The sequence below is a fragment of the Cystoisospora suis genome, assembly GCF_002600585.1.
Source record: "Cystoisospora suis strain Wien I chromosome Unknown contig_184, whole genome shotgun sequence".
In the NCBI taxonomy this organism is placed as follows: domain Eukaryota; phylum Apicomplexa; class Conoidasida; order Eucoccidiorida; family Sarcocystidae; genus Cystoisospora; species Cystoisospora suis.
This window is the reverse complement of record NW_027152986.1, coordinates 43218-70723: the sequence shown is the minus strand read 5'-3', so window position 1 is coordinate 70723 and position 27506 is coordinate 43218. Positions and strand designations below refer to the sequence as shown.

General features: G+C 55.1%; 2 protein-coding genes across 2 annotated transcripts; both read left to right on the top strand.

The window, feature by feature from the left end:
* Positions 1 to 87: 87 nt before the first annotated feature.
* On the top strand, positions 88 to 19361 carry CSUI_000456 (cell division cycle protein 123). Its single transcript, XM_068060690.1, has 12 exons — positions 88 to 1829; positions 2205 to 2756; positions 3398 to 3789; positions 4373 to 6159; positions 6342 to 6609; positions 7107 to 12104; positions 12992 to 13145; positions 13496 to 13992; positions 14259 to 15226; positions 16015 to 16292; positions 17148 to 17333; positions 17847 to 19361. The coding sequence occupies exons 1-6, from the start codon at positions 818 to 820 to the stop codon at positions 7281 to 7283; spliced, it is 4188 nt and encodes a 1395-aa protein (XP_067927335.1). The 5' UTR covers positions 88 to 817; the 3' UTR covers positions 7284 to 12104; positions 12992 to 13145; positions 13496 to 13992; positions 14259 to 15226; positions 16015 to 16292; positions 17148 to 17333; positions 17847 to 19361.
* Positions 19362 to 21013: 1652 nt separating this feature from the next.
* CSUI_000455 (adenylate and guanylate cyclase catalytic domain-containing protein) lies at positions 21014 to 26779 on the top strand (the record flags this gene model as incomplete). The annotated part of the gene is made up of 16 exons (XM_068060689.1): positions 21014 to 21136; positions 21172 to 21334; positions 21597 to 21923; positions 22047 to 22192; positions 22290 to 22420; positions 22521 to 22663; positions 23023 to 23220; positions 23895 to 24055; positions 24250 to 24303; positions 24605 to 24763; positions 24896 to 25027; positions 25128 to 25254; positions 25523 to 25645; positions 25871 to 26104; positions 26330 to 26430; positions 26543 to 26779. The coding sequence occupies exons 2-16, from the start codon at positions 21172 to 21174 to the stop codon at positions 26777 to 26779; spliced, it is 2436 nt and encodes an 811-aa protein (XP_067927334.1). The 5' UTR covers positions 21014 to 21136.
* Positions 26780 to 27506: the final 727 nt, after the last annotated feature.

Here is a 27506-nt window from a genome sequence, read left to right as displayed (position 1 = left end):
CCGCGCGTGTGTGGCAACGGGCATGCACGTTCCTGCATCGAGGTTTCTGTGGCCTACCGGCGGTCTTCACCTTGTGATTGCCGTTCCGGGAGCCCTTCCCGCATCTAGTCTTGAGCTAAAACATTGGTTTCGATGTCGATTACCCGTCGGTGTGGGCTACGCGTCGTCCGTCCGGAGGGCGCTTCACAGAAGCCGGCCGGCTGGCCGTCGGTAACAGATAACTAACAAATCTTGCGGGACGGAGACATGGTTGGCCCGCCTACGATGTTGAATTTGCGTAACTTACGAATGTGACGTCTCCAGACAAATACAGATTGCAAAACGAGAACTCTCCTCCTTCTATGCGTTTGGGCCTCAGCTTGTGTGAATGACAGAGGAAGGAGGGGGAAGTGAGAAGTTTTCATCACATAAACGCGACAGTCATCCTTCACCCGTCTAGTGCAGATACACACCGTCCTCTTTCCAAGGTATGTCGCTTCGCGGTTACGACTTTTCCTGTCTGACTGAGCGGGCTGACGATGCGGCATCGCACTGCGTCAGTGAAAGCAGGCACTTTCTCGAGCTCAGCGTCGCTGCCCAAACAGAAACCAGCTACTACGGACTGTAGGCGAGACAGAACATGCAGTGGACGGCGGCAAGTGCGAACGCGGGGGTTTCGCTGTGACTTCCCATACTACGAGAAGAGCAACATTCCGTAAGTTTCCAGTCTCCGTCGGGGTCTTCTGTCCGGAAAGAGGTTGCGTCGGTCGCGGCGTGACATCTGCCGACTCAGAGCCACCGGGACCACATCTCAGGCGGAGAGCGAACGCAGGACAGGATGGCAGGCAATGATGTCTCGGCTCTGCCGCCCGTCGGAGTCCCAAGGCCTTCTTCACCTGAGAATCGGTCAACCGGTCCTCGAGATCTCAGGAGCTGCATTCACCCTCGCAGCTCACTGCTCTTTCTACGAGAGCTACGGACTCACTCTACGGAGTTCGTTGTTTTCCTCGACGCAGAGAAGACGGTCCGTGTTACGCCACAAACTGTTGAGCGGCTTCACGGGAAAGTGGCAGCAGAGATTTTCACCAGTGTGGGGAAACCAACTCCTCGTGCAAGGGCGGCAAGTCATGACAGCGGGAGCACCGGGGATGGAGACCAGGAGCGCGAGCGGAGAGGGTCCAGAAGGTACAGTTGTGAAAGATGGCGCACAGGGCCCACTACGTCAGAAGACAGTAGAAAGGGAGGTGATCCTCGACGCAGCAGAGACTGCAGCAGAGAACAAGCCGGGCAAAGACGTCAGCTCGACTGTTCTAGAGGCACAGCATCGAGCATCGACCGGTACACAGCCATTTCAGGCGGCGGCGAGCTGACATGCAGAGGTCGCCCGTGTAGAGTCGCGGGAGAAGACACTGACGCTAAAACACGGGGCGAGGCGGAAGCGGTAGAACGCGGGGGCCACATTTCTCTCAGCGAAAAGGGGACCGCCCCTGACAGGGAGAGGACAGGGGAGAAGGGCAGCCGAGGGGATGTACGTGGGCAGCCTTCTGGGAGCGTTCTGGAGGAAGAGACACCGGCAGTCAGTACAGACAGTCCCGACACCAAACCGAGAATTGCAGAGAGTTTCCATGTTAGTAGGAGGCAAGAGAGAGGGAGCGGTGACCGGTGCTGGTGCCACGATGTTGAGGTGATGGAGGGAACGCTGACGATTCCTTCGGGTGTGGCTGGTCCAGGTGAAAGCGTTGACGAACGTATTCATGAGCACGCCGCCGAAGCAGCTGCAGTTCTACAAAGGGGATCAACAGACGCTTTGGCAGTCCGGGAGGGCCTAGTGGGCCGCGCCTTCATGCAGTGTACGTGCACTTGGAGCCGCCCCTCCTGCTTGCTCCCACCACAGAGCTGACGCCAAGGGATTCTTGATGTTTGCTAACGCTGCCACATGCCCTGATAATGGCGTGCGACGGTATCGTGTTGCGCCGCTAACACGTAGACGTTCTACTTGTTTCCTGTGTTGTAGGTGGTGTTGTTTTTTTTACTCGTGCTCACAGTGAGTGAAGGAGGAAGGCCGTCGGAAGCGTGTACAACGAGAAGAATTCCAGACTGTTTGACGCCCAAGAGCTCCCGGGCGTCCCCCAGCATGTAGTCAGTCTTCCTTGGTGTCAATTTCCCAGTCAAACACCGAGCATCTCACTTCATTCTTCCTTGGTGTGAGTACCGATGCCTGTCAGGTCACTTCCTCTTCGACTCAACAGGCAGCTGTAAGGTCTGGCCCACGGGCGTAATAGACCCTGCGGAGGAGATTCTAAAGCGACAGCGCCAAGCACTTGTTGCGAAACGTCTCCTCGACAGCGTTCCCCCATCCGTTTTGGCAAAACTAACAGCAGAAACTCCTCCGATCGCCGCCGGTGCTTCGGACGAGACTCTCCCGATGACAGGGAAATGTCTTGATAGCTGCAGGGGAGGAACACAGACCGTGTCCTCGCCGAACGTTATGCATCTGGGGGACAAAATGTGCGTATCCGTCCCTAGTCAGGTGGAAGAATGTGATTCCCAAGGCGCCTCGTCTGTGGCCCCACGAATCAGAGAACCGTGCTATGACGGCAGTCTCTGGGCTCGTTTCCGTAGCGTTGACGCGGCAAATCGATTCCTCCTGCTTTTGGAGAGCGTCCCTTCAGAAAGACAGCGGTCAGGCACTCCAGGGGGGCCGTCAACAAGCCAGGAAGTGCCATTCGAAACCCTCCTCATGCAGCAGCTGTTGTTCATGCTATGGGGGCCGCCTGGTGAGTACACTGATGTTCGTTTGCGTTTCTGTGGAGCAGATGTGGTACTTGCTGTTTCCTGAAGAGATGCACACTACTCCCTTAGTATGTTTCAGGCGTCTGTGCATGTCATGGCGGCACTCGGGGGGGCGGGGGGCAACGCGCTACGCTGTTCAAGAGTGAATATCCAGGGTCTTCAACAGTAGCTGCTTGCTTCACCTTAGCGCAGACCAACTCAAATTGTAAAGCACGGGGGACTGTGTGTCGTGTTTCTCCGGCGGCCCACCCTCGTGAATCTGTCAGCTCACTTCGGTGAGCCGGCCGGGGTATGGAGACGTGGAGGAGCCGTAACTCTTGCTGTTTGTACGCACTGTTTTAAGCTCTGTTGGAGCTGTATGTGCAGGTTTCACTTTGGTTCCACTCCGGGACCTGCTGGAGCAAAACTGACACCACCCGGGTCACAGGTTTCCAGGGTTGTCGGGCACAAAATAGTCCGCCGGCATCAGGTGCCCTCTGGTGTCTGTAGTTTTCACAGCGTCTCCACGGAAGCTTGCGCCGCCGGCGTATTGCACGGCGGCACTTTCCTTCACCTCTTGACGGACAGATAGACGTCGGTGTCTGACTTGGGCTGTCATCCTGTCAGCGCTGTGTTCTTTACCCAGACGCGACATTCTCGACCGAGGTTCTAACCTGCAGGCCGTCCATCTGGCGTCCACTCCTAGGAGCCTGTCCACAGTGCAAGGGGCATCTGACCGATTCTCAATCTCAGGATGCCGCAGATCGCGCAGGCGAGAGATGTGCGAGTCCCGATTCTTGTCCTTCTGCGGCTTCGTTCGCGACTGGTGTTTCGACGTATCCTCGCGACTCCGGTGATCCCCGTGGAATTACTGTTTACCCGTGCACCTGCAGCAGGTTCCGCAGTTGCATTCTTCCACTTACAGAGAATGAAGTGGCGACATACCTGCAAGAAGACATGCTGTTGCTTCCGGACAGCGAGCTCAACGACAGCGAACAGGATGGAAAGGCTCGCAAGCGTCTCGTTCAGTACGCTTTCGTAAGGCACCAAGTGGGAGGGTGCAACAGCTACATGTAGCGTGTCCGGTTCGCCCTCCCGACTGTGACATCCTAGTTTTCACACAAGGCGGAACAAATTTGGGAACTGAGACCGAAGAGAGACGGTAACCTCGTCCCGACTCTTACCTCCGTCGGGCAAGCGGTAGCCTCCATCTGGCTGATTCATACGCGCATTGTGTAGGTGTCACCGTGTTTCCGTTTGCCTCATTACCTGGCTTTTTTTGGTTCTGATTGCCCGTGCCTCCGAAAGACGCATCTGCATGTTACGGCACACAGTTGTGCAGTGGTTAAGTGAATGATACATAGTCTAACATTTTGGATGAGTAAGATCGACTGTCAGAGGGAGATCGTTTGACACTAGTTCAGTGACGGCCGCGTGACGCAGCGGAGATGTCGTGAATGTTCACATTCTGCGCGTCTTTGTATCCGAGCTTGCCCCAGCTCCTGTACGCATTGTTTAGATCTATTCCCACGTTTTTGTTGTGACCTAGCGTATGTCAAGAGTACTATAAGGTGCATTGTCTCACGTCAGGTTAGGGTTGTGTTTTGCTGCGGGGGTGCAGACTGCAAGCAGTGAAGACGGTGGCAGTAGCGACTCTTGGGACTACGACCCTTCCTCGACGTCATCATCTTCTGATGAGGAAAACTTCACCCCTCCGTCAACGAATAGCAGCGGCGCAGTCGACCTTCCTGTCTCTGCTCCTCGAAGATGGCTGGACGGCAGACAGAGCAGTGGAAGTGTACCACCTGAGAAGGATTCAACACAGCATGTTCCAAAAAACGACGAGCACTTGTTGCAGGCAGAAGAAAGCGTCAGTGGATCGAATGGTCCAGTGCCTTCCCCGCCTCGTTCAGGAACAGATGATGCAGCAGAGCTGCCTGTTCCTCATGTTCGTAAACGACTGGAAAATGATGGCGGAACGTTACTGGAAGTGACACGAGCTGTGGAAGGGGGGGCTGACGGTGAAGAGTTGGGGGTACGTGCGGGGGCTTCTAGCCGGAGATCCGAGTTGAGCGCTTCCCTTTCTCCGGGGTTGGACGTTGTTGATGGTTCTGCTTCTGCTCCGCGTCGTCATTTAGCAAACATCAAAGAGAACTGCGGTAGTTCATCTCCTGGTCGTTCCGGGGCTTCGAACAGTTCAACGTCTACGAGGAAAAAGAAAACAGAAAGGAGTCTCAAGAACGCGGCACCAGTTACCCAGTTCCGCGAAAAGATCGAAAAGGCAATAAGCTTCTTAGGCGGCAGCTGCGTCCCTTTCCTGAACTATAACTGCCCGACTGATGCCCGGTGGATGGTGGCAGGCGCGACCTTCGCGAATCGCGGATTTGGAACGACTTGTTCGACACATACCAACACTAGTATGGCCTTTGCGTGCTCTCACGCATGGGAGGTGCTTCTCCTGCTCAAAAGCTCCCAAAAAATTGGTGACTGCTTGAACAGACCGCTGCATGGATGCACAGATTTGGTGCCTTGTGAGTCTCCGGGCGTCGCAAATAAGCAAGGCGGCGGTGAGCCTGTACGGTCTCTCAACGAGCTCACCAAAGAGCGGGTCTGTAAAGCTTCAAAGAAAGAGGCGACTACGTGTACGGTCCCGGAGGCAGAGGAGCTTGACGATGAGCAGGAGAAGAAAGCTGATGGTTGTCTGCAGAAAACACCGTCAGCTAACTGCACTGCTGAGTGCCACATGGAGCAGAAAACCGAAGGACTGGCAGCTGGTGGGCCTGTAGATTTGGGGACTGAAAGAGATGCAGAAGGCGGCGCGAAGTTTCACACAGCAGTTACGTACTGGACGCGCCACAGGATTGCCCTGTCCCTGTGGACGAGGGAGAATCGTGAGGCTGAGCGACAGCCATGGGCAAGTTTTCCTATCTCCTCCAATCCAGGAAGCAGTACTATAGAAGTCCTGGAAAATCGTTGCGCACCTGGAGGAGAGTCCGGCAGAGAGCATGACACGCAGCACGGTGCGCCTGAACAGGTCCCAGTTTATAACGAGCTTTGTTTGGTCGAGACGAAGCGTCTCGAGGAAGGGCTGGAGTTCCGTTGCTTTGTGGCGGGGAACAGACTTCTAGGCATTAGTCAGCGCTTTCCGCAAGATATCTTCCCCTTTCTTGTGCGGAAGCCTGTTCTTCAAGAGGACGTTCGGCGAGCGATTGTTGCTTTTTTCGAGAATACGATTGTACGCCCGCAGTCGGAAGAAAGCATCCTGGGGGATGTAAATGGGTTTCGAGGAGACGCGCAGCTTGTGACATCTGCAATGCGGCAGAAGAACTTTCTGAGGAGATATGTCTTCGACGTATACCTGCAGAGGAAGAAAACAGCCAAAGAGAGGGCGGACGGGTTCAAGTGTTGGTGAGTTTGAGTTTCCCGAAAGAGAGGACATTCTTGCGTGGCAAACAACCATATCTTTATCGGACCGGCAAATATCCGAATAGAGGTGTTTTGGTGTCTTGTGCAGTCTTCACTCAGGCAGACATACTGTGATTCTCAACATCCTCGCACTGTGCTCGATGGTTTCTTCCGTGGCGTTCCAGGGTCCTGAACGTGTTGCCCTGGGGTGGAGCGACGGACTCCTTGCTCTTCACGTGGGATGAGCTGCGGCGGATTGCCTACACGCCGGGGACACATGCTGCTACTTGTCATCCCCAAAGAGGAACAGCTCATGGATTTGAGAGAACAGAAACGACGGCAAGGGACGAAGGTTCATGTGAACAGGCGAAGCTGATTCCGGAGCTGCGAATTGTTGAGACTCAAGATCAGACCCACGCCGGTGTCAGAGAGGGTGCTCTGCAGCTTCCCAAGGTTGGCGATCAAAGTTTCCATGTCCTAATCAGTCGCAGACGACCACGATAGCTGCTGCTCCCCGACGTGACACATTCTCTGAGAAGTCTCTTTCTAGGCGATACGTGCACCGCTTGCGCGCTGCCTTGACATTGTCACTTGCACTCTAGTACGGCCGGGACTGAGCGGCTGGCCTGTCATCATTACTTAAAGCTTGTATGAGTCCGTTGCTGGCCCGTATACTAGTGTATTTCATACAGTGACTCGGGACAGGGTAGGGGGCGCTCCTGCTTTTTCCCTGTTGAGCCGCCCTGCTCCAGATGCCAGCGTGATCTTTCTTCGGGCCATATGTGGAGTTCTTAATGCGGCTATGGTTCTTTCTGTGGCGCGAGGTGTCGGGTCAACTCCGCAAGGAGTACTATATTTGATACCGACTATGAGAATAAGCTCTCCGGCAGTTGCGTCCAGTATACAAACTCCACTTACGGGATGTACTTCGTGTGGCTGATGTTCCTTAGGAGCTGCTGGACATCGCTGCAGCAGGATCTCTAAGAGGCAGCAATGACTCACTAGAACGTCTTCTTTCGGATCTCCAAGCTGCGCATGCGGATATCCTGAGCTTACAGAAGTCTCGTCCGGCTAAACAGGGGCAGGCGGACCTTGGAACGGTCACAGAAGGCCGAAGCACGTCGTAGGGAAACTTCTGCTTTGGTTAGCTGAATATCTGCCGAGCTTCCGGGTTGGACACGACCCCCGACTGCCTTTCCAGAGCAATCAATATAGCACAAGTGGCGCTGACGGATTTGCTCTGGCGGGTTCGTGACGCGGTATCCTATGCGCAGATATAGTGTCTTGACGTATACGCCACTCCTTCAAACCTTTTCTGGGCTCTGCAGCTGCTTCATTTCCTCCAGCGGCCTCCTGGCGTTTCGACGTTGGTGGGTACGACCCCGGACCGCGAGCGTCCATTATGCGCTGTGGCCTCCAAGAGCAGGGCCTCGGGTTGCGACGAAGTTTCTCTTGTGTTTCGTTGTCGGTCAGAAGATGCCCGACAACATTCTCCTTGCGTTGCCACAAGGAACAAGTACTTTCGTCTTGGGGAGGCACGTGCGAGCAACGGAGTCCGGCGCCCTCACAAAGCCGACACTCTGCTTGGTGGCTCTGTGTCTGACTTTCGAATCAAGTGCCCACACACTGTTTCCGTAATCCCAACGTCGAGCGCACTGACCTTACTACACCCGGGCACATAACCGCTGCGCGGGTCAGCTGGTGACGGCAGGACGAAGGCGTTTGCCTGACGCCCATACCGAAACCTGATTTGTGCTTTCAGGTTACATTCAGGGAGAAAGAATGCTGCGGTGTCTCGACTTCTTGTTATACTCCTTCCCGAGCTACCGTGCTCCATAGTCGGTTTCGCCGGTGCTGAGTTCGTCAAACGAAGCGACCTCCTTGCCTCTCCCTTCCGGCGGAGGTGCGCCGATGTACGCGGGTGTGCGGCAGGATGCCCAGAGCTTGTCCGGGGTGGTGATCTTGCTTGTTGTTCTGTTGGTCAGCTTCCACGAACAGTCGTCGTCAAAGTAGCCTTGTACGATGCTGGGCCTCAAGATAAGCGTGTCGTTGTTTCTGTCGTTCTTCGGCTTGATGAGGGTCGTTGCGAGCTCCGAATGAGCATTTGCTTAGTCACGGTGTACACGGTTATCCGCGTTCTCGTGCAGTGCCAGGTCTATTATGTCCCGAAACGCAGCGGACTCAGCAACTGTGGTGATTCCGTTTCTTGGTCATGCTAGATGCCGGGCTTGTATCTCTAGTCTCTGTATAGCCGTCTAGGGTGCTGCTATGCGCATCATTGCTTGGATCGGGCACGTCCCCGAAGCAACCGCAGCTCGTCGTCTGTCTCTGAGAAGGATGTGCAGCATCCTTTTCACTATGTCTTTCTTCGTTCTTCAGCCCTGCGAGGCTGTTTGGTGGACGGGGTTGCTGTGTGATCAGGACAGATTGCCACCATTAGCTTGCAGGCCCTAAGACGCCGACTGCACTCCCTCAGATCGGTTACTTCTGCACAAGTGTTGGTACCCACGGCCGCCTGTTATCGTAGTTGCGTTCTTTCTGCGTTGCCACCATGGCCGACCCGGCATCAGAAGATATTCGAAGCCAGGTGGTCAGCGTCGCCCGGCCCTTTCAAGAAGAGTGAGTGGGGGAGACAAAAGCCCTTGTAGCAACATCAATTGTTTTCCAGCAATGCTTACGCAGTTTCGTTTTTTTGCTACGCCGTCGAAGGGTGTCTCCGCGTTTGTGAACGTTGGCCAGGCCGGCGAGCGGAAATACGGTGATCGACGGCGTAGAGTGCCAGAGCGAGTAGCACTCGATAGCAAGCCCACGCGTAGCCGGTTTGCATCGGGATCAAAGCAGCTGTGCTGTGCCACTCTAGGGCAACGACGTGAAGCCCCCTTTCCCTTTCCCAGCAAAATACCCGCTGTATGTGACTGCGCACAAGCTGCCACCTTAGGCTTGCTCGGACAGCCTTACGATTTTAATGTGCGCATGGAGCAACTAGTCGGGCGCAGGCCAAACCACTTGCCAGCTGGCGTGTGTGCGCGGCAGTCAGATCGACGCTTTGGTCGCCAGACCGTGGGCGCCCCCCTTCACTGGCGTTGTGGAGCTGCTTCTTTGACAATAAGGCTGGACCAGACAACACCCGACAAGGGTCTCCAATGCTGCGACTCCGCCAACCTCTATGTTCAATCTACTCTGCTAGGCAGCTGCGCAGGGCCCGGAGCGCAGTCAAGCCAGGCGGTACTCCAACGTCGACATGCAATCAAAGCCGAATTTGGTTGTCGTTTCGTTTTTTGCTTCTTCAAGCAGCTGTATAGCTTGCGCGGGAGTTCCTTGTTTTTTTTAACACCGTCTTATCTCCGTAGCTCCACGCTGTTTTTCTCTATATCTTGACGTGACGCCCTACCGCACCGGTGTCGATCCCGGCGGCGAGCGGTGCTATAACTGTTGTCTCTTCGGCCCGTTTTCTGTGCGGTACCATGTTCCCAAAAACCGTTCCTGCTCTTCGTTGCAGGCAGGCAAATGATATTATCACGGTAGTTTCCAAGAGGATCTCAAAAATTGATTTCCGTGTTCTCCGACTGAAAGAACGCCATTTTGCATGCAACGCAGCACTCAACCGAGACCGAGATTGCCGTTTCCTTCTCGTCGGCTTCTCGTACGACCGCCAAACCAGCCCACGACTTTGTCCCAACTTTGATGCTCCCCCCCTGGAGTTCTGAGCCTCCTCGAAGGCTCGCACCGTGCTTACCCTCAAGCAGAAAGAGTCGTCCTCACTGTTGTTTTGTAAGGCAGCTATCACCTGAACCACGAAGGAGGCACGTCAGTTTGGAGTGAGACGACAAGTACTGTTTCCGCGGTCAGTTGTCCGTGGAGCGCTTTGATGGCAGCTGGATGAGAAAGCCGAGCTACACCTCAAGTTGTACATGCTTATCTTTTTCAGGGAGCACAGGGCGCGAGTGAGGCGTGCGGAACCCAGTAAGGCTTGGTGCATCATAAGGGCACTTCGATCCCTCTGTAATAGCCTTTCGGACTGAAATACATTGTTCCCAGCTGGTGGCGCTGGGTATTCCAGATAGCCTAAGCCACGTCCATGGTGTTTCCCGGCTCGTCACGTGTCCTCACCTGGTCCTTCTCGGTTGTCCGATCTGTCGGCTGTGGACCCTGTCACGCAAGACGCGAACCTGTTCATCGCCGGGCTGCCACATCAGGATTATTCGTTGGGGATGCTCCGTGGACAGCCAGCACTTCATCAAGTGCCCCGGTTTCTTCGCCCGTCGCAGACGCTGTCACATCACAGAACGGATGGCACGCACGTGGGAGTGGCGGTATACGTACGAAGGTCTTGATGTTATTCTAGAAGACATGGTTTTTCTTTGTGGTGCTGTTGCCTGTGAGCGCGCCACCTGACGTTGCTATTCTGTCGGATCTACACAAAAAGCGTACGAGTGTTCTCCCAGTCCCTCGATACATTTGTTTCTACACACAACTTCACTCCTTCCTTCCTCCGAATGATGGGAGATGACCAACGCCACTATGCTTCGGTAAGTCATAGCTACTCACAGTGGGGCTCGCGTACAGCAGAGCCTGGCCTCCCTCACTCGGCAAGGGGCAGTAGGCACCAACGACCAACAGGAGATACTTGTGCAGAACAACCGAGCTCTCCAACTGTCGACTCGTTCGCAGCCTCGGACTTGACCCCTGAAGTTGGAGGGGCTCCTTTCCGGGAACCTTTCTGCAGCGTTCTGTCGAGTTCCCTGAGCGACGCCGATAAGCACACAGCCATCGACGATCAGTACGGCGGAGGAGATGGACTGCCGTCACCAAACGAATTGGGAGCCTTTCGGGGAAGACCCGAGCGAGACCCGATGCCGGGCAGCCGTGCAGTGGAGGTGACCACCGGGCAACCGTCCGTAGTTGTCCTCGCGACACGGTCACCGAGCTCTTCTAGTCCCCCGCTTTCGCCTGTTGATCCTGCAGATGGAGTAACGACGAGGGGAGCAGGGACATTACCGGCGTCCAGTTTGCCAGCTGCTTTCGGTTCTCCTTCTTCACCGTACCGTTCCTCGTCTCCACTGTTCTCCACAGCGAAGTCAACAAAAGCGATGGCAGCGCGCCTCGAGAACTCCGTGAACGGACACAGGGACAGTTCAAATTACTTGTATCCTCCAGTCGTCGCTGCAACCGCTGTAGCGACTCAAGAAGGCACTGATGCACGCGGAACCGAGTCTCTGCATCCAACTGCAGTCGCTCCCTGCTTGTACGGTCGACCGTGCGTGGAGGGGCACGAAACAAGTCTGCGGTATGTGGACGCAGCGACTAAACTGGGTCCGGCCGAACTGTCTTCTGTACAAGGGGTGTCTCCAGTGTCGGCGTTTCATTCTCTGTGCCTCTCTGGAGAGCGGAGTGGCAGACCAGAAAAAGGGGCTGTCGACTGCAGCGGACGGAAAGAGCGAATTCTCGATTCCGCGGCGGGAGCGCGAGAGCTTCGTCCGGCAGCACATCAGTTGGGTGGTGTGGAAGTATGTTTTCCTGAGCGACACGCAGAAGCCGCGAGGATGGCTTTTCCCGTAGAAGGCTCACGCGGAAGGGTTGATAGACACGCGGGGTTCTCATCCCGCATGGCATCGACTGCAGTTACCCGGCTGGCGTTGCGCGTGGCCGCGAGTGTATCCACGGTGGCCGAAACGCTGCACGGGCACTGGCGCAGGTTGCGAGGACGGGGACGAGCAGTTGGATTCAACGGCGTCAGCCTAGGAGACGAGGAAGACAACGAGGAGCTCGGTGTAGAATGTGAGTTGAGGGAGCTGGAGGAAGATCGGCGTCGACGCAGAGACACGAAAGGCACAACGGGGAAGTTTCCCCGGAGTGGCGTAGAGGAGCTTGGTGACGAGCCAAGCGTAGCCGAAGCTGTTTCGAAGAAGTACGAAAGGTGGAAATGCGCTGGGGTCGAACAGACAGCGGTGAGCCAAACTGCGTCACCTACCCCACAAGGGAGTTCAGTTGAGACAGGCTGAGCTGTAGACAGTGTAGCAGATGTGTGTAGTCAGTGCTACGACAAGGACAGCTGAAAACATCCAGTAATCCACACGCTGCGACTTGCTTAAGCGGGTTCCACGACGGTGGTTGGACGTGCACAAAGTGGCGACTCTCCTTGCGAAAGAGGGGGATCGCGGTAGACAGTGTGAAGCCGCTTGTGCGTCCGAGTGTAGCCGGCGTTCGGACTTTTTGCAGTTCAAGTTCATATTCTGCCTGTCTTCATTGCTGGCGACGGCGTCGTGGAGTGGGAAGCGCGTAGACGCGCCTTCTGTAAAGTTTGCCACTTCACGGTATGAAAGATGGGTGGATTTTCACGGCGTCCGCGTGTACTTTTTTGTGGCTCTACTTCTCCAACGCTGTCATTGGGGTCTTCTTTCCTCTTCCCGGATTGCCACAGCGTGGAGCCCGAGTTCTTTCTCCCGGGCTGCGCACGCCAACAGGCGAATGAGGGGCGGGCGTTTCTTGAGTGAATGGCGTGCTCTGTGGCACTTAAAAGCAGCCGGTGTTGTCCTGCCCAGCAACTTCTCATATTTTCTGTGCCGGAGGTTCACCGGGAGGACATCTTGCGGCGATGATTTTTGTAGATGGTAGGTACCACAGGTTGCGACTAGTTGGCCCCGGAGCCCCCCCGCGCTCCCCAATTTCCCGCGTCGGATTCGCAGAGCCCGTACCACTGAGCCCTCCTGACATGCTCGTGATGCCTTCTCGGAACCGCAACTTTGAGAAGGTTTGTTTGTCAGTGCTTTTGTCCTGTTTCCTGGTCCTTCGGCTTTGAAAGGAGAGCTGCCTTCAAACAAATGTGTTTTTGTAGGAGGGATTGCATCCAAGGGAGAATCAGAGACTCTGCACGTTGGTCTTCACACTCATTTTCCTTCTGGAAGTCTTCGTCAATTTCGACTGCGGCGCTGTACCCGCCTCCCTCTCGCAAATTGCCCTGGATTTTCGCCTCTCGGCAACGTGGCAAGGTGAGTGAATCAGGGTGGTGGGTCGCCGTGGAACCGATGGAGTGTCAGAGACCGGTGACTGGACAACTCCTGCTTACGGTTGACGGTTTTTGGCGGGGTAGGAAGGCGTTCTTGTAGTTAGCCGACAGGCCGAATCCGAAGGCCAAACAGGCACTGTTTTTTCTCCGGTAGTTGTCTGCTTTCGTCGTTATACACACGGTCTCCGCATTCTTGATCGCACCGACTGCAGAGTTTATAGGTAACAAATCAATTGGAACTTGTAACTGAAAAGCTTGGGAGGCTGCTCCTGTTGCTAAGACACCATTTTGTCAAGTCGTTTGTCTTCCCAATTCCTCTTTCGTTCCCTTCAGGTCTGGTCGGGGCTCTCCCCTACGTCGGACTAACGCTGGCTTCTCCTTGCGTTGGTCGCTTTCTTGCCTTGTGGCGACCGAAGCCTGTAATTATTCTCACAATGGCCCTGAACGTTGCAGCGATGTTGCTTCTTCTTGTGACGTACTTCCTTTCATCTACTGCTTCATCGGCTTCCTCTGGCAGCTCATCCGGTATAGCGGTGACCGCAGCCGTGATTGCGGAGCCGGTGTCTTCCAGTTCGACGGTAGTGCCCAGTGCACAAAGTGTACAACCTGCAAACAGCAGCTTGTTCTCGTCTTTGCCGTCCTTTCCCTCCTTCAACGTGGACGATTTATCTCCGTCAGCATGGCTCCTTCTCGGATCGCGATTCTTCGTAGGCCTTACCCAGGCTGCGTTTGTTATTTACGCTCCTGTCTGGGTTGATGAGTTTGCACCGCCTCAGTATGCGGCGCTGTGGATGGGCATCGTGCAAGGCGCCGCGGTTGTAGGAGTCACGGTAAGGAAGACGAACCGATATTAGATGCAGCTGGCACCGTTCCATGTTTTGTGCCGTTGACTCATCTGGTTGTTGCATTTTTGCTGGGAACTGAAACACGTGCTTCTTCCGTGGTCTTCTACTACATCCTCCTGTGCACAGTATGCTTTCATTCGCGTGTGGAAAGTGCATCGCTGATTTGTTCTCTGTCCCACAGTTTTCGTCTTTCTCTGGGTCTGCTCAAGAGGTGAGTAGAAAGAGTGCTTCTCTTTTCTGTTTTCTGTCAGGTGGGGTACCTCGTCTCAGCTGTTTTCTGTGTGTACTTCCTTCTTGATTGGCGTTGGTCTTTCCTCCTGCAAGCCGTAGTCGTTGCGGCTCTAGTGGCGGCACTCCATGAACTTCCCTCAGAGGCTATCGACACATGTGAAAAACACCTTTCCTCGACGGGCACTGACGATGAGGAAGACGCTTCTGCGGTCCGCGGAGGAGAGAGAGAGAACCACGCTCAGCAAACTGGGGTGCGAGACAGGTGCCGGGTGACTCATCGCCCGTCGGTCCATAAAGGAAACTTCGCCTCTGTAAGCACTGTGGAACTGTCTTCTCCCGATGCCTTAGGTGGACTCGGGTCGGACAAAACAAACGTCAGGAGTAGATCCAGAGTTGAGGGCCAAGCACCTGAAGAAACTCATGCTCTAAAAGTAGTCCGAAACCAGTTTCCCAGGGTCTCACAGGAAAGTCGAGACTGGAGTGGGTCAGAGCCAGATTGGACGAACGGAAGCGGTGAGGAACCAACGGAGAGCCCAGATTGTGGCCTAGTCAGTCCGGGCGTTCCCGTTGTATCATGTGTAGTGTTGCCTTCTGCTCCGGCAGACAGACGGGAAAGTGGGTCCCGTTCAGAACACGGAAGATCGGATTTCGAGAAGGAACGTTTGAAAGACCGCAGAGGGAGAGGTGGTGAGGTGGTCAGGCCGCTTGATGGGGGACATTCTCATACATCAGAAAAACAGCATCCGGGTTTTGCCTCGCTCACCGTCGCCGGAGGGAGTAACCGTTTCACACTGCCCACGAGGGAAGTGAGAGTTTTGATGGTGCCGGAGGGAGAGGATCGCAGTCAACGAGGTGCAGGGGAAGTGACCTCGCGAGCGAAGAGAGGTCGTGAGAGCGGACCGCGGAGGAGGGCCGGATTAGCGGAAAGGAGCAGTCGACGCACTGGGAGGTCCTTGTCCACTGCCGAGATGATGAAGAGGCTTGCGAGGTGATCAGCAGTGGCTTATGCTCTGGCGTCTTTGCACTCGTGCTGAGAACTTGTTTATGTTCCCCGCTAGGCATTCCTACTTGGTTGTAGCCGGCCTGCTTTGGATGTAACCTACTGAGCACCTGTTCGTCCCCACGTGCACAATTAGTATGCCTTTGCGGGGACCCTCGTTTAGGTACCGACGCGAGAGCGGTGTGATTCGCCCGCTCAGTGACCTTGCTGAGTGCGGGAAGGTGGTGTAGATGCAGCACTCTTCGATGTGTGTGTGGGACTACGGGTTTTCTCCTCAAACCTCGCTGATCTCAGCTAGTGCAGCGCGACGCTCCAGCCTCTCAGGCGGAGTTGCTGGGCTCCCCAGGAGTGGCAGGAGATTGACCGCCTGTCTTCATTGAACACCTCCGCCAGTTCTGCTGCCGCTGGTGTGTAGTCATACTACAGGGCCGTTTGACTTCCGGCAACGGTAGCGGTGCCGTGCCTGTAAAAACCTGGGCGCCTAATCGGCAAGTGTATCGTCGCATGCTGAAAAGAAAGACCACGTTTCTAGAAGCAACGTGGAAGACCGCGTAGGGAGAGGTGTTCAGTTAGATGGGCCAGTTGGGGTGGTGCCCTGCCGGCATTCTCTCCGTCCACCACGTCTGCCGCGGCGGTGTCTCCTTGATTGTGGTTTGTGTCAGGAGTGAGATAGGCGTAGTAGACTGGCTGCTCGCAGGGCGCGGGACCCTGTGGAGTTTGGCGTCGCGATAACATGTGTAGATTAGAACTTTGGCTGCGTGTGCCTGTGCCTTCAGCAATCCTCTATACATTCTTCCCGTCTTCACGCTCTCCGCCCTTCTATTCGTGGTTACAGGCGTGCAGTTTTGGGGCACAGTGCACTTGACATCCAATCTGCAGATGCCACCCTCTGTCGCGATGCTGGCGTTTGCCGCGGTGGCGGCGAGTGCCCCCACAGCTGGTGTCATCGCGGGGGGGATCATGGTTGACCGGCTCGGGGGTTACAAGACCCTCGATGCGAAGGTGAAGACCCTGCATGCTTGCCTCGGAGCTGCGGGAGCAGCTGTACTTTTTGGTAAGGCATCCCAGAGGCGGCTTCCGCCCGAAAATGCGGACGACGGACAGCTTCGTGCGACCTCTTTTTAACTACCGTTTCGAGACGGGTAATTGCTCGACTTCGTGAAGTTCCGCGTAGGCCTCCATTGTAGGCAAGCCTCGCTCTTCGCCGTAGCAAACGCGTCGTTGGAGAGCTCTGCGTATCTGCGAGTTGTACGGCTCTGAGAGCAGATGGGGAAGAGGACTGTGTTCGCCAGTAAGAGCGATACCACACCTCATTCCTCACCGGAGCGCTCTTATCTGCTCTCGCACCGAAAATGGGCTTCCGAACCCGAGGGGCCCGTGGTGCTGCTGTTCGGATTCGAAGATGACTCCGAACGCCTTTGTTTTTGTAGAAGCTGGTTCTTAGGCATGATCACGACCATCATTTCAAGCCATCAGATACAGATCGCTAGAGAACTAATCGTGTTCCGCAGCGCATCCGAGTCCCCGTCTGGACTGGGCCCTGTGCCAGCTCAGCAGTCCATTATCAAACCGACTAGCGGGAGGCCTCGCAGAGACGGTCCCAGTATTTGTGCTCCCAGCTGCGTAAGACTGCCTACGCGCAAATGAGAATCTGAAGCGTTTCAAGCATCCGTTGCGGAGGAGTTCTTGCCTTGACATTGAAGCAACGCTTATAGAACTTCGGAGGGTAACAGAAACGCGGAGGTGAACGGCTGCGGCAGGCACTGCACAATAGTCAGGCACCGCTCCCGAAATTGCCCTGCATGCCTCTTCTGCTTGTGTGCGGCGTTGGCCCAAGTACCCGCTCTCACTCTTGGCTCTCTCTTCTCTCAGTGGCATTTCGCAACACTTCTGGGCCGTTTTTCTCCAGGTTTTGCCGGCGCTCTGACTAGGGATGCGTTGACGTTCGTGCTCTCTCTATGGTTTCTTCTGTGCTTCGGGGCCGCGCTCCTGCCGCCGTTGACGGGCCTGCAGATTGCGGCCGTCGAGACTCCTCTCCGGACATTCGCAAGCGGACTGTCCATGTTCACCTACAACATTTGCGGCTACGCTCTAGGTAAGGCTGTCATTCGCACAGAGCTGGTCCTGAACAGTCTGTGCGTAGGTGCGTGTCCGTCACCCTAATCTCACATTTTTACTTATGATTCGGTCACACCTGTCTGGACATCAGTGTAGTGTTTGCGGGACTCACATCTAAGATATCCAGATGAAATGCCTCCTTTGGTTGACGTGAGCTGGAATGGCTTTGGCTTCCGTTCCGGTTTCGTCTTACACCGTAGGGGGGCACCCGGGTGGGTGAGTTATTCAACTTTGGTTGGGTATCAAATCAATTTGTAGGTACGGGGGCAGGCCGACTGATGCTTGGGCACTGGGCAAGCGCGCGACCACCAGCAGAAGTTGTACTCGACTCAGTGAGAAAGCATAGTAGCCGGCAGGATGAGCAGATACTGTGGGCGGCAGCGATCGTACCCGTTGCTTTCCGTGGTTCGGCTGCCAGTGCGGCGAACCGACTCACCTTTTGCCTGTACTCTCTGTTACATGCTTTTTCGTGTTTGGCTGTGTGTCTCAGGCACCTTTCTCCCAGGCGCAGTGATGGATCTTGTCAATGAGGGAGACGTTGTCGGCATGCGAGTGGGTCCTTCTTGCTTAGTGTGCGCAGATTCCTTACATCTGTTCGTGAGCGGAGCCCCCGGCCCCCGACGCTGGTTGCATACGTTCTTCTAGCTGGCGCGACAGGGAAGGCAGAATTTCAACACATTTTCGAGCGCTCGTCCACTTGTGGTGTCTTAGGGAGACGGCGGAACACAGGGAGGCAAATCTGTTCGTTCTGAATGCTGGTGGCGACGTTTCATTTCCAGCCCGCCTTTGTTTCAGGGACCGACTGCACGGACGCACCAGCGGGCCGCTGTAAGAAACTGGGGCAGCGAGAGTGGGACAAGCGTAGCAATATTTTTTCGTAAACATTCAGGTTGGTGTAGTGTGCTGAAGTTATTTAATAGGGTCGCTTCCACTCCTAGTCCGCTTGTCGCGTTCTCCACTCTGGAGGGTGCCAGTTTTCCCCCGTTTACCAGTTAAGGGTTTCGTTTCTGATTCCGTAGTTGTACCAGATAGATGGCCGCGTTTCTGCCCGCTTCTCTGTGCTTACCGATCTTCAGCTCATTCTTTTCTGGTCTCTGTTGGGCTTGGTTGGTGTCCTGGCGACAACAGTCTTTGCCCGGCGCGAGCTCAAGAACGAACTACTCAGGGCGGTGGAAGACTCCTCTGCAGACACGTGCGATATCGTGTCTCCCCGAAATGACGGTCGCTACTCAAGCGCGTCTCCGTGAACAACTGCGTACCTAGTGGCGCTGCAGTTTCGATTTCAGCAAGCCACGCACATACAGTTCTTCGTAGCTGCCTGTTGATGCGTGCACGGTTAGGCACCCCAAGCTACCGTCTGCTGCGTTGGTTGGCTCTGCCTGCTTAGCGCGCTGTTCGGGAGACAAGACGCGGTAGAACAGGAGCTCTAGATTTCCAGTAATCCTTCCGTGTTGTACTAAAGAGACGTTGCCAGCTGTGGTGCGCGTCCGCCGTGCGCCACCAGTTGGCGACAGGTGTCTTCGTTTGTTCGGTTGACGGTGAGTTGTTAGCGTACTTGTTATCATGTGCGCAGCCGTGTTCTCGAGAGTCCTGGTCGAATCGTAAGTGTGCTTACCTCTTCTAGCCCGGTGGTTCTTGGCCTTTTTTTTCTGCCGGAGTGAACAGGCGACGGGGGTCGTCGTTCGCTTGGTTAGTCGAGGAGAGAAAAGACTCAAAAGAAGAACATGGCCATAAGAATCAAGATCCTTAGCATATCGTGCGTCTAAGATGTGAGGTGCGCCTTGCTTAGATTTTTCCCTAGTGCGTGGGTGGCTTGATATGGCCTCGGGGTTCGCGTTCAGGGTGCGCGAGCTGCAGGAGGACCCACTGCAGGCGGCTGCGCCCCAGCCTGGCCGCTCTTACGGACGAGGGTGAATAAGACTTCCCATGCCCGTTCTGCTGGTATAGAGCGGGTCGGGTTTGCTGGCGAGAGCTGGAGTGCATCTTATGGCTTCGCAAACGCGTCAATGATGATGTTTTTTCATATGCGGCAGGCTCTTCGGAGGGCCACTTTTTTTCGCGCAGATCAGCGAGCTCCGAGGGAGGGGCGTAGAAAAAATGGATAGACTTAACGGCTTTAGGGGCATAACAGGCCGACGGGTGAGCGCTGGCGTTGCCTCGTCAGTCAAGAGTGAGCCTCTTTGAGTACGAGGCCCAGACCCCACAATTTCCTCGGTACGCTACTGGCGCTTGCACACAGCGGTGGGCACGTCTGGACCGCAAGGTTTCCCTGTGTCCGAGGACTTTGCGCCCTTTGGTATCAAAGGACACCTCATGCTGCATGGCTGCCACATTCGGCCGCTCGCGACACAGTCAAGCACATCTGTGCAGTTATTCTGAATGGCTCTGTGTCACGTGCAGCGCGCCGCTGAGATGCTGAAAAAATATGCTAACCGCGACCGACCGGGGCAGGGCACACACAAAGGCCGCGGCTTCCTTATTCTCCCATGTCCTCAGCGGAAACAGAAACGCCTGAGGATAGTCGCTTTTCAAGAAGAGATACAGCGTTCCCTTCTTTCTTTCCAAGAAAAGGATAACTATCGGAGAAGTGATTGTATGGTTTTTCCAGTAGTCACTGGAGCTTCTAGTGTCGTCGCTGCTCCGGTCTGCCCTTGCGGCAACATGGTGGCCTTGCTACGAAACGAGAACTGGTTGGAGGTCGACGGGCGGGTCAAATCGAAGAAGCTGAAGTTCCGGAACTACCACGACGGGACCTGGTGTGCTGACACTTCTTCGTAAAGCAGCTCTTGGGTAGGCTGTGACGGGGGTGCTAGGTGAGCTTGCCCATTAATGGTGCGTTTGTGTGCTGAGCAAAAAAAAAGTGAGAGACCGCAAGCGGACCGGTGGCAGGCACCCCCCTGGTTGCTGGGAAACTCTCCGGAATGCCAGACTGGCAGTACCCCGGCACACCTAGTCGGGGATGACCTGCTGCCACACAATATGGCTCCTTATGAACCTCGCCGGGTCCGCTGAAAGTGACCTGCGTCCGCAGCGGTGGTCGCGCGAAGCCATTGATAGAAAAGTCGATTCCCCGCTTTAGCCAGCGCGTGCGCTTTCCAACACAAGCGATGCATGCTGTGGAAAATCCATTTCTTACAGACACGAGATCGAAGAGGACGAGACGGGACGACCTCGGGAAACGTCCGGGCGAACCGACCACGAGAGGCGGCCGAAAGAAAAGACGGCTGGGGCCGCATGCGAACAGATCTGGAGAGTGCGTTCAGTTGTTTGTTCTATCTTCACCCCACGTAATTGACTAGCTCAACGATAGGGAAAGCACACTCGCAGCAGATTGCAGCTGTCCTCCACGGTGTGCAGGCAGGCCGTCGTTCAGAGTAGGGGAGGCCCTCCCTCCATGAACTATGCTAAATAGGTTACAGTCCGCATCTGTCGTGCAGTTCCCAGAGCAGCCGATGGCACAGCCTGCGTTGAAGCACACTATCTCGAATCCAGCAAGAGGCAGCGGTGGCAGGAGCGCTCCTCAAGACAGTGTGCGACGCCGCGGAGTACAGCAGGCGTCTTGCTGTTCGCCGCACAAGTATACGCAGTATTCGGGACTGGTCGGGCGAGGTTGTGTCGCTTGTGGTCGGATCAACTGGATGCTCCGCTTTCTTTAAGACGTCAGCTGCTGGACAAGCGGAGCTCCACGACCTCCTAGGCCGCGTGAGGAAATCCTGCGGGCCAGTGGACCGTGGCTGGAAAGCGAGGGGGTCTCATGGAGGGTCCGACATAACGACTCAGGTCAGCTCCTGCCCTATTCCTGACGCATGGACAAGATGGCGCCAAACAAGGATTATGTCAAGCAGAGCTGGAACAAAGAAAACGAAGGGATAGTCCATTCGGAGACTGAAGCTCTCACTCCGGGAGATGAATCGCAAGAGACGGTCCGGGATCGTCTTGCTCGCGTACTCCGGCATGAGAACCCGATAGGAATGACAAGTCAGAAACAGTTCCGACACGCGCTACATGAAAGCACGGGCATGAGCGATATCTTTTCGTGGCTGGGCCTATTCTCTTGGAGTGACTAACCACAATCTGTGATGCGCCCCTGCTACATCGCTTCTCCAGCTACTGCCATGGGCGGACGGAGCTGGCTGCAGCAGTAGTCCCTACGTCAGAGGCCCCTTGTTGCCAGTACCCAGTCGCACTGGTCGCAGATAACTCAGCCCTGTCTAGAGTTCTGACTTTGTTTGTTCTGCAGTCCTGATTCTTTCTACACTAAATGTCTTCTTCGCGCTCTTCGGAAACGATTTCCAGCTGGCTTTCTGCGACAAGTCGGCGGACACCGCCTTCCAGATCGGGTTCATTGTATCGCTAATTCTCTTCCTGGCGGAAATGATCTTGACGGTGCTTGTCGAGGAAAATTACAAATGGAGTTTTTTCTTCTGGCTTGACGTCATCGCCACCGCCTCCCTGTGTCTAGATGTGCCGTGGATCATGGACCCCATATCCGACTTCCTTTTTGGATCTCCAGACGGGACTCCTGGACAAGCTTCAGCTGCTCGCGCAGGAAGGGCAGGACGCATAGGTGAGTCAACAGTCACGAGCTCCCGGGGATGTTCGCTCAGCGTATCCTCCGCCGCACACACGAAACATGGCGGCTCACTCCGTGATCCACCCATTTTGCTGTCTCTGGGCCAACTGAACGCAGGAGCAAGGACTGGAAGGGTGACCAGAATTCTCCGAATCAATAGGATGATACGAGTAGTAAAAATGTCAGATGTGTTCACATATTTCCAGAAGAAAGAGAACACCGACGACCTAGACAACAGCAATCCCGATATGTCGGCAACGATGGTAAGGATCGTACAAGGACGAAACAAACCGATTCAGCGCTCTCAAGCGCGCGCAGCACCTCCCGTTCAGAAACAAACTTATCGGGGTTTCTTCTCAGGAACAGAGCTCGGCACAGGCAGCCGCAAAAGGACAGAAGGTTGAGGCTAGCCGCCTCAGCAAGACACTCGCAGATTCGAACACCCGCAAAGTGGTCGTGAGCATCCTCCTGATCCTCACAGTCCAACCCCTGTAAGGCGTCAGCGATCCCAAGCATTAGAGGGGACGAGCGCTCCAAACAGACCTGGGATGGAACGGTTACGCACGCGGTCTCGACTGGTTGTTTCTTCAGGTTGATCCCAGAGGAAGTCGATGAAACGGCATACGCCGGCCTACCGTCGCTCTTCTATTTCGGCAGCAGTCACATGGAGGAGGACTGCGCGAGCGAGCCTAACGAATTTCCCTGTTCGAAGCTCAATATTGAGGGCAACCAACGTTAGTATGGACCAGCATCCGCAGCCTCCTCCTAGCAAGTGTGCTATGAAAGGGAGCTAGAACCAGGCACTGCAGCTCACTCCCTCCCGGAAGGCCCGCAGGGTTTGTTTGCAAAACATCTGTACATGTCACTGCTAGGTGTCTGAGGTTATCAGAAACTGTTCGACGGTGTGTGTGAGATTTCATTCGGAGCATGGGAGTACCCGCTGGACCCGGGACAAGATGCCACTGGCCAGTACGAGTGTCCATCGAATGGAAACACTTCCAGCCCGGACTGTCAATGAGACGTATGCAAGCCCCTGGATTCTAGCTCGCCATAAAGACGCGGCCCCTGCGCTGTCGTGGGTGGGTCTTCGCAGCTGAAAAGGGATGGCTGACACCGGAAGGTTGGGCGAAGTTGTTGTGGGTGTACCACGAGAGCTACACTGGGATGTACTTGAGTGGTACTCCGTTCCAGAAAAACCTTCTTTCTCTTGCCGTGCCCGATCTGGCTTCCAAGGGCCGCGTCAGGCCTTTGCAGGAAATAACAGCCCACGAAGGTATGCCGCCTCCGCCAGCTCGTTCGCTGGCCATCGCACGCAGAAGCACCAAGCTAGGAAGGGCTGCCTCCCCCTTCTGCCTTGCGTACCACCCTCCCGCTCTGTGGGGGCCTGCAGGATTTTTCAGCTCCTGTTCTTACCCGTGTGCAGGCAAATGGACCCCACAGCCACAGTGTTCCTCAAGGCTCGATCCCTCCCTGTCGGAGTGTCCATACAGGAAAACCGAGGTGATTTTCCGGTTTGCTTGTCACACAGTCGTCTGAGACCACAATTTCAGCGTTGCGCGTCAACCGAACCCGCGAGACGTCACTAGAACTCGCCGCAGGCCTGCGTATTGTTTCTAACTTGTGTGCTTGCCGGCAGCTTGAAGAAGTTAGTTTTGTGCCCGAGGAGTGTGCCAACGAGGACTCCGCGTGCATGTACCTATCGTCAGTAGCCGTTTTTGAAAACAAGACTGGGAAGCAACTCGAAGCAATCCAGCAGATGTTCGTTACTCTGCTCATTGTTTGTCTGTTATGCCTTGGTGAGGAGGCTACCAAACTGCACGCTTCATCGGAGGCGCCCCACTCATATCCTGGGACTGACTTCTTTGCTCCAGCATAGCTTTAACGAGCCGCACTGAAGTCAGGAACCTTGACACGAAGTCAGAGGAGTGCTGTCAGCCCGCTGCTTCGCTCGGAGCTCTCTGCCAGGTTCTTTTCTCTTCAGCTCATTCACCCACTCACTTGTTATCGAACCAATTGAGAAAATGGTGAATATCATCAAGCAGCTGGCGCGCGACCCGCTGAAGAGGCCCCAAGTTTCCGAGGGGGATGAAGCGGTTGGCGCAAAAAAAAACAAGAACGAAAGCAAGGTATACGGAATCACAGATATATCGGCAATCCTCCGGTAGCCATTTTGCCAAGCTCAAAATGCATGCTATTGGTCTCCACACCCAAGTACACACGGTCCGCAGGAACGGGGGGGACACTCAGCAAGGGAAGGGACCACGCGACCACCCCCTATGGATCCCATTGCCCAGCACGCGTTGCCATGTCTGCGCCGCAGCTCGAAACAAGCATGCTGGAGAACACCATTTTGAAGATCGGAGGTCTCATGCAGGTGAGCCGACCGGTAGCACAGATTGGCCCCTGATCGGAAGAGTGGGCAGTGGCCTGGTTCCCCTTCTAGCTGCGCTGCCAGACAGCACACTGTCACCGCCTGCGGTTGCTGTTTCTCCTGGAGTTGGATACCGTGTACTCGGGACGGCGTTGCCTGACTAGCTGACCTCTTTCCCGAGCCATCTGACATGCTTTGGAACCCCGCTAGCCCGGCATCGATGATTCTCAGACCTTAGGTGTTCCTGTTTCCAGACACTGCAAGAGTGAGGTGAACAATTGCAGCAATGTGGGTGAGCGTGCAGTTAGGATTTGGGCAAGCCGGAGCAGAAATCATCGCCCAAAACATGTCTTCTGAGGGAGGAAGTCTGGATCTTCTCATTCCTGGAAAGAAGGTCCATGGTGTCTACGGCTTCGCTGATATCGTGAACTTCCAGGACGTCACGGAATGCCTATCAGAAGAAGTAGGGTTTCCTGTCCAGTGAGCAACTTTCTTGGAGGGCTTTAAGAAAGCTGCTGACTGGAAGCTCCGGGCTTCCCTTCCGCCCTGGGAAGACGTCGAAGGCGTCTTGAACGTACTGGATGTTGCGATGCAGGTTATGGTATTTGTCAACAAAATAGCTCGGATAGTTCACCATTGCGTTAACGAGTGGAACGGAACAACGAACAAGAATATTGGAGACGCTTTTTTTGTTGTGTGGCTCGCGGACGACGAAGAAACTGAGGGGGTACGGCCTGGACCCTGACACTGATGAAATGGTCTCTTCACTGCCTTCGATACGATGAGGCGCACTCCAGCGAGGGTGTTTTCTAATGATGTGCGAACAGGGAGAACACCTGCGGAACAACAGGCAGTCCGTGATGGGTTACGGAAAGAACGCGACTGCAGACAAGACACTCAAGCAGGTGAAGGAACTCTGCAACAAGTCTTTGTTTGCCTTTTTGAAGATTATTGGTAGGCTTTTCCACAGTCTGGGGCTTTGGTTACACGGTTGCATTCTGGATCACTGGGGGCCGTGGACAGTTTGCTACGGGAAAGCCTACGCTGCAGTCGCAGAGGGCGCGCCCTGACTTCAAAGGACATACGACGCAATGAATAAGGCGGGGCACCCGCACTGCAGGGGCGCTTGGCTACACTAACGGACCCGCCTGCTGTAGCACAGATTGTCCCCGGGCGTCCTTTCAGTGCCTCTGCACTTACCGTGCTGTTGTCTGAATTTCAGCTGAATTCAGGCGTGCCTCAGATTTGGCTGCTTATGCGAAGCACCCGAAAATCATACCCCGATTCGGCACCAGCTACAGCGTGCACCTGAACCTCGGTCTTCACTCTGGCTGGGCCATCCAAGGTGTGTCAGGGCAGCACCCCGCTAGCGGCACTGCACAGCCCTGCGGCACAAACTAATTTGCGCACAGTCTGATCTCTCTTCTCCCCCCTGCGGTTATCGCAAGGCGGGCCACTGCTGAGCTAAGCAGTTAGCTATGATCAGCCCCGTAACTCAAGGCCGACACGTGATAACACTGCAACGCAGGCCACGAGATGACAAGGTACAAGCTTGTCTGTCCGGCTGCAGGAGTAATCGGGTCCAAGTACAAGGTCGACGCCTCTTACTTCTCGCCACACGTCAATACAGCGGCACGACTTACCAGCGCGACGCGTTACTTTGGGGTGAACATTTTGTTTTCGGAGACATTTTACTCCAACCTCTGCGCCCAGGCACAGTCGCTGTGCCGCCAGATCGATAATGTCGTTCTCAAAGGCACTCATAGCCCTCTCAAAATCTTTACGTTTGACAACAGAAAAGATGGTAAGACAGATGCCGCCGATCATTCGCTGTTGCGACGTCACTCCAGACTGCCCGCTCCACGCATCCAGACAGCATACCTTCAGCAGCTTGCATGCCTGAGGAGAATCTGCAATGTCGTTGACGTGGAGTAACCTTCTTGGCCGAGCAGAGTGAACGAACATATACGGGCGGTTCACGGTCCGCAGGAGAACTTGTAAGTTGCTGTCTGCCGCGGTGTCCGCGCAGCATTCGAAGCTGGGCCGCCCGACCCGCCAAAGCTTGGGAAGTTCAATCCTCCTGACGAGTCTATGGAAGCCACCGGGACTGTAGACTGGATGTTCATGGTCGTAAGTTTCGGGCTCTTTCGGAACCGAGCTTTCCGCTTGCCTATGCCGAAGTGTAGACAGCAAGCGAGTTGCGAACGCATGGCTACCGGATTTTTCCTGTCTGGTCTCTCAGGATCAGGATATTGCTACGATGCAGAGAGGCATAACCGTAGAATTCCAAGCTATGTGGAGGCAAGCACTGGAGAACTATTTGAGGGGGGAGTGGACTAAAGCTGAGGAATTCGCCAGAAAGTGTCTGATGATGATGCCAGAAGACGGGCCTTCCATACACTTACTGACCTTCCTGAAGAGTTTTGAGGGTGTGCCCCCCCCTGACTGGCAAGGATACAGAAACCTGCAAAACAAGTAACTGTGCAGAGCCGAACATCAGCGCCTATTATACACTGTATCTTCCGTACGCGTCTACCCTCTACTCCAAGCATCCCTGGACACCATTTTGTCTGAACCTAAGGGAGGTCGTCTGTCTCTGCGGCGGCCATCTATTCGACACTGAGACAGCCTCCTGAGCTGTCCTTGTGGGAGATTCTTCTTCACAGTAAGTGCTTCCACCTAGCGGTGGAATGATGGGGCCCGGCCTCTCACGGCAAGCTGCACCGGGGGTGGAGTGAATACCGTGCCGCTAAGCAGCTTAGCTGCCTAAGCTGCAGCAGCCGGCTAGAGGCTGCGAGGTTTTGCCTGGCTTCAGCTAAGTAGCGAGCAACCTGCCAGTGAAACTCTTAGATCCAAGACTGCGCTAGAGACATCTCTCTACTTTCGTATATCTCCGTGGAATGGAGGGTCTAAGAGAATACAGCACGAGGAAGAACACTAACAGGAATAATGGACGCCCGGACATGTGCGACAACGCGTGAAGCGGAGAAAAGAGAAGCCCACCGCGCACCGCACCACCAGCTCCGTTGCTGTCTACCCGAAAAGAGAAACGGGGTCGAGTCCGAAGCTAAACGACAGAGGAATCAGCCGAGCCGCTGCCAGGAGGGCAGCAACCTCGGATTGATGTTACCTGCAAATGAGAATCCCACTCGCTTCGGGCCAGGGCTACGTCTTTCAGGGCTTCGGATATGGCATAGACTGTAAAG